General features: G+C 33.5%; 1 protein-coding gene across 1 annotated transcript in view; it reads right to left on the bottom strand.

The window, feature by feature from the left end:
• Positions 1 to 342: 342 nt before the first annotated feature.
• The window catches only part of Mcm6 (minichromosome maintenance 6), a 45,892-nt gene continuing 40,234 nt past the window's right edge, over positions 343 to 6,000 (bottom strand). The window contains exons 14-15 of the mRNA XM_081749062.1: positions 4,998 to 5,137; positions 343 to 3,440 (exon numbers count right to left, since the gene is read on the bottom strand). Of these exons, the coding sequence (XP_081605188.1) occupies positions 3,333 to 3,440; positions 4,998 to 5,137 (248 nt within the window). The 3' untranslated portion in view covers positions 343 to 3,332. The remainder of the gene's footprint in view (positions 3,441 to 4,997; positions 5,138 to 6,000) is intronic.

The raw sequence follows: 6,000 nt of genomic DNA, 5'->3' as shown, positions 1-6,000 counted from the left end.
CGGCGCGCATGATCACAGTCACGGAGTTATTCATCCTTAAAACAAACAACAAAGTATAATCATAACATTTGCCTGATGGTAAACACGGGAAATTTGCTTGAATCTCGGCTACAGAATCCGAACCCAGAATTTTTTGACTGCAAAGGAAAACACCGACTTTTCTCTCGCTCGGTAAACATTATATCAAAATGTTAAAGAATACTGAATCCTTCAGAAGTGTGTTTCCTGATGAGATAGGTTTTAAGAAACTCAGCAACTGAGTGTAAACTCTAAATAAAGAATGTAACCAGGATTGTAGCACACACACACGTATCACACATATGAATGAAACACATCTATATATATATTATATACACATTTTTATTGAGCGACAACATGTTCGCATTTATTAAAAAAAAATTTTGAACATAGCACCAATACAACAATAGTGCCTTACTTCTACACACTAGACTTTATGTAAAAAAATATATATACACATACAGACAAATTATTCATTGGAAAACAGGTTAAAAAAACATACTTTATTTTTTAAAAAAAACTTTTTGAAATCACTATTATCTTAATTTCACTGTGTTTTACTCTTGAAGATTTACTTTATATAAATACGATATATATATATATCGTATTCAAGTTTAAAATATCCAGCATTGATTATGTTGACATTCATTTGATTTTAACAATTTAAAAAACGCAACTTGAGCATAAAAACTATCTTTAAAAAAGTCAACTTTCGTCTTCAAAACTGTTTTGTTTCTGACAAAGTTTCTTTACTGGGAAATTTCCTTTAAAAAGTTCGTTCTTCCTTCAGTGACTTTCGGTTCTCACTAGGAATACTTGCAGAAGGGGATTTAAAATTTAAATACTGTTAGAACAGGACGTACATATTTATAATGTAGAGGGCGTTTTATATGCCCCGGAAACAAAAATGTATCAATACGTTCACTTACTAACATACCATAAATCATACACCTGACAACTTATACGCCACTAAAACAATTACACGTAAGATTCACCAATCTGTACTAAGGTGGTCACAACAAGTAAGATTTCTATCTATCTCAGTTCAGGGCGGGAACCATGAAGTAGTACATATGTAGGGAGCAAGCATGATGCAACGGTAGACATGTGCGTAACACAAGACAAATGTAAAAACACGCACCAACCTGTCCTACGTGACCACTACAAGTAAGTTTTGTATTAGAATTGGATAGAAATGACCCACAATTTTCAATGCTGTTTCCATGTATTCAGATGACATATCTTTTTCGCCCTCATAAGTTAGTTCCTTACTACTTCCTTTCTGAACTAACAGAATTTACCCGTAAATTTTAACAAAATATCCCTGTATTCTTAATCTGCACCAAGGATGGATTGCTCTCGATGTAGTTTAAATAAAGTTAGAAAGCTTTGCTTGACCCCCATATTGCAATTCTTAACTTACACAAATAACTAATTAGTATTCATTATAAGGTTCGGACTCCAAGTTGAGACCCCTCATGACTAAGCGGTTAGCATACGCACCTTTGGTGTGGGAGACCGGGATTCGATTCCCAACAGGAGCTCATGGGTTTGGATTCCACGTTAATCAGTAGGTCCACGAATCGCTCGCTGCTGAAAGGGACGCTAAACTCTAAATTAAATCAACTCAACTCGGATTCCAAGTTAAGGGGTAAGCTGACATATCCTACAGCCTATGTGCTGATAAGGGATGTTAAACTCTAAATAAACAAGCGAAAATACTTTGCACTGTAAATTTAGTTGATAATGTAATGGGATACACTAGTGATAATAATAATGAAAAATACTGAAGTTACATAGCAAAGTTGGAAGGGTAAGGGTAGAGCAGATTCGAGTTTTTCAGCAGGAGACAATTGGCCGTAAGTGCCGAATACAATGTAAATTCAAAATGAAAATTTTAGTGTGACGCCCCTCGGTTATACCTTGTAGGTTGTTTCTGACGAGAAAGAAAAAAAAGTAATCAGAACTGCGTACGAAAAAAAAAAATATCAAAACTGATTTCTTCTACATGGTTTTAGTTTCCAATTTTATCCCGGTACTTCAATTTTCTCTTCGTTCACAATAAATGTGTCGAACGTAACGGAAAAAAAAACTATTATTTTGCAGCAATGATCTGCCTTCTTTTCAAACAGCCTTTAAACACGAAATGCATCTTTGACCTTCGGTGGGGTAAAATAATGGCACCATTCCCGTTATATCCCCGATTTACTATCCGACACAAAACAGGACAGTATTATTTAATGAACGGTGTTTACAATTACTAACTACATTGTACGATTATAAATAAGGCACAAAATTACCTTATAGTGAAATCATTTCGAAATACGGTAATAGTTAAGAACAGCTACTTCTCATCTCCCGTGCACGAGGATACATCTTACTGTTGCACTACCTAAACACCCTAAGTACAAGGGCAAGAACTCAGTCTATTACCTACTTTTTAACATCCTAGATAGTCATTGAATAATTCCTGAAAGTATGGCGTTTCTCGTCCTTCCCTAAATGGGAAGTACGGCTCCTTAACTATAACCCGAAATACTTCACCACTGCTTCTGAGTGCCTTTACGGAAAACTGATCTTCCCTCGATAGAAGCGCCGCAGTTTCGTAAGATTATCGCTCAGTATACGAGCGAAAACACTTTCTTCTATCCGCTCTGCCAATGGGTTATGAAACAAATCCCCTCATGCAAATATACCTAGGAAATGGAAAGTACCTGGAATAGAAGTTTTCAAGGCGTTAAAGGGACTCTAAGGCACATAAGGTATCTAGTCAACTGACTCATTCTTGATCCAAAAAAAAAGACAGTTTTTAAAAAATACAGCGCTATGCATACCAGAATATTCTCTATCTGCACGGAAGAAATAAGCAGAAGAAGTAGGCTTTACATTTACAAAAATATTAAATATAATTACTTATAATCCATCTCTATCTTCCTCTATGCTTCTCTTCAAATACACTATATTGACAATTTCTAACAGCCTTTTTGTTCGAGGAAACGGTTCAGTTCTTAAGGACAAAGGTTTCACTTTACGATGAAGCAGTACCAACCTTACCAAATCACTAGACGTAAGCTCTGTTAGGGGATACCATACGAACATAACCATTATTTCATAAAATAAAGTACATTTTCTATCTTGAAGTGCTTCTAAGTACTGATTTTTCTTTGTATTGGATTTGAAAATAGCTTCCTCGCGCAGGCACCAGCTGCATTTTCTTTCTTCATCTTCTTGATCGCGAAAATCCATCAGCTCTCGCTCACTTCGGTTTCCATTTTATATACGCAAATATTATGCATATTTGTGCACTATCTTTTCTACATTTCAACTAAATAGTTCGGATGAACAACAAGCATTGGATCTGATTCATCTGGACCTTCTTCCTCATCCAGGCCCTTACGCACCAACGCAATCAACACATGGTCCTACAAAGACAGAAAACAAATTATTTGTACTAAAAGGGTACTAAAGGCAACATTATTATTGTAATTAAATCCTGAACAGAGTTCCCACTCAAACTAAATAATCGAATTCACGACCCAAATTACTTCAATTTCACGGTCGGAAAATTTATCGAATAATCTTTACTGACTCCATAACAATAAAAGCAGCCCGGTGCGGAGTCCTCAGTCTTTTCTTTAAAGGGACCCCGTCCCCCCTCTACTCCAGAAAGCACCGTTCTGCGAGTTGAAAAGATCTATATTTTCTTCCGTTAAGTTTTTCTATTTAAAAACTAAATTAGAGTGTAATGGTTTCGACAACTTAACGTTGTCTTCATCCGACACTAACTCCCTGTCTGAGTTAGTGTCTGATGAAGACAATGTTAAGTTGTCGAAATCGTTACACTGTAATTTAGTTTTTAATAAACAAGTGTATATACTCTGGTCAGAAGTGTTTATTATTTCTAAAGATTTTCTAGATATTTAAAGTTTGATAAGCAGAAATTCACAGTTGGGTGAGCACCCTGTTAAAACATTCAATCACATCATTAAGATGGTTAGAATTATATATAAAGACATAAGGGCATACTCAGGAATATTCCAATCACTCACTTCAAATTTAAATTCCGAAAAAATTCAATTCTACAGTATTCGCTCCTCTCGAGACTGGAAATGAGATAAAAAAATGAAGAATAATAATAATATATGTATTCTCCGGGAAAATTGTGATGTTTCTGAGCGTGTCCTTATACTGTTCAAAGTTGACATATTACTATTACAAGTGGACCCATGCAAGTTTGAAAATAAAAATTAGAATAGAAGTACTCGAGTAACATGCAAAAACATGTTCCTGAACTACTCGTTCAAGTTGTGAATTTGATACTTTTTACTATTATTATTTCCTACATGTTATTGCTTTCATTCTTTTATTCTTAAACCTCCTTGAATAAAACTTCACGGAGGAATTAAAATGATCGACAACTGAAAGTTTACTACTCCTCGTGCCAAAAGATACAAACATTATACATATTCACAATACTAAGTATTCATTGTTATGATGCGTAGACAATCGATGTAATATGAAAAATCTGAATAATAGTAAACTTCAGAGAGTTAAATTTACACAAATATTTTCGTCTGCAAAGTTGCAGGTGTCTTCCTTAGTAAGAATATATTTTACGAAAAAATCGTGAAGACGTTTAATAACACTGAAACAAATGAGAACATGTAACCTACTATAAGCATGTACAAATAAAGAGAACTATTTTAAACAAACGAACGCAATTTTGAAAAAAATGTTGCCGAAATCTCCTTGTAAAATAGTACAATTACCTTACTTCTTCAGCTTCCCATTTTTATAATGTTTGTTACAATGTTATTAGACTTAACGATTTCACACTAAATATTATCTTACTAAAGAAGTCTGTAGCTGGGCAAAAGATGAAAGTTGTAAAGATGAAACATTGTAACTACATTACCAACTTAGGAAATTAAATCTTCGTAAGTAGTTACATGATTTTTTTAAAAACAATATATACTTACGACATAAATAAGTCTATCAATAACTTTTTCTACTAGAGTTTTCCTATCAATGGCTTCTTGTTCTGTTTCAATTTCATCTTGAATTTCACGCAGATACCAATCCACCAACTCACTTCTTCTAATTCCTTCTTGAGTACTTCCTATACAATAAATATTATTTATTAGAATATCAAACAAAATATAAAGTTCACTTACAGAGACTAATTTACTTAACGCATTTATTGCCCTGCCTTGCACTAAATTATTACAGTGCACTAAATCACTTACTAAAACACAAGAGCATAGATATAAGTTGAATCCAATGAACTGAGATTCTTACATTAGTAGTTTGAATCCATCCCATTTTGATAAAACTATATAATTTTAATTTAGTTCAGATTATCCTTAACAACGTGAAAAAATTGAGGAGTGAACATGTCTTAAATGTATAATATTTGGTATTAACTGTGTCCTCCATACAATCACGTTATTTTTTTTTTTTTTTTTTTTTTTTTCTCAATAGCTTCTACAATTTGAATCCAGATTTCTATTCATTAAAGAAAAGTGATCTACATCCTCACTTCTTTGCCTACAGTTACGTTCAAACAATTAGATTCCACAAGTTCTGTCTGTCTTGTTGAATCGTCTATTAAAAGTCAATCAATTAAATGTTAAGTCTTTTCTTAAAACTTAGTTTCTTACTGTCTTAGAAATTATCATTACATCAATTTTATCCCGAAATAACAATGGTATTTATATCTTTTGTGAATAAAATTTTATTGTGCGCCTTAAAATGTTATTTATATCTTATCTTGATAGATCCTTACATCATACAGGGTTCCCACTTATTTGATGAACACGTATTCCCTGACTTTTCTAGGTTTTCCAGATCACGATTTCCAAATTTCCACGTTTATATGTAATGTAAAAATATAATATTTTTTTTCCGACCAAGGGGTTCCTCATCTAAGTACATATACATATAGAGTGTGTGTAGGCAGAGAAGTTTCGCAAAACATTATTT

The sequence above is a fragment of the Thermobia domestica genome, chromosome 2 (assembly GCF_964235325.1).
Source record: "Thermobia domestica chromosome 2, izTheDome1.hap1.1, whole genome shotgun sequence".
NCBI lineage: Eukaryota > Metazoa > Arthropoda > Insecta > Zygentoma > Lepismatidae > Thermobia > Thermobia domestica.
Note: the sequence above shows the minus strand (reverse complement) of the source record. Positions and strands in the feature narration are given on the sequence as shown.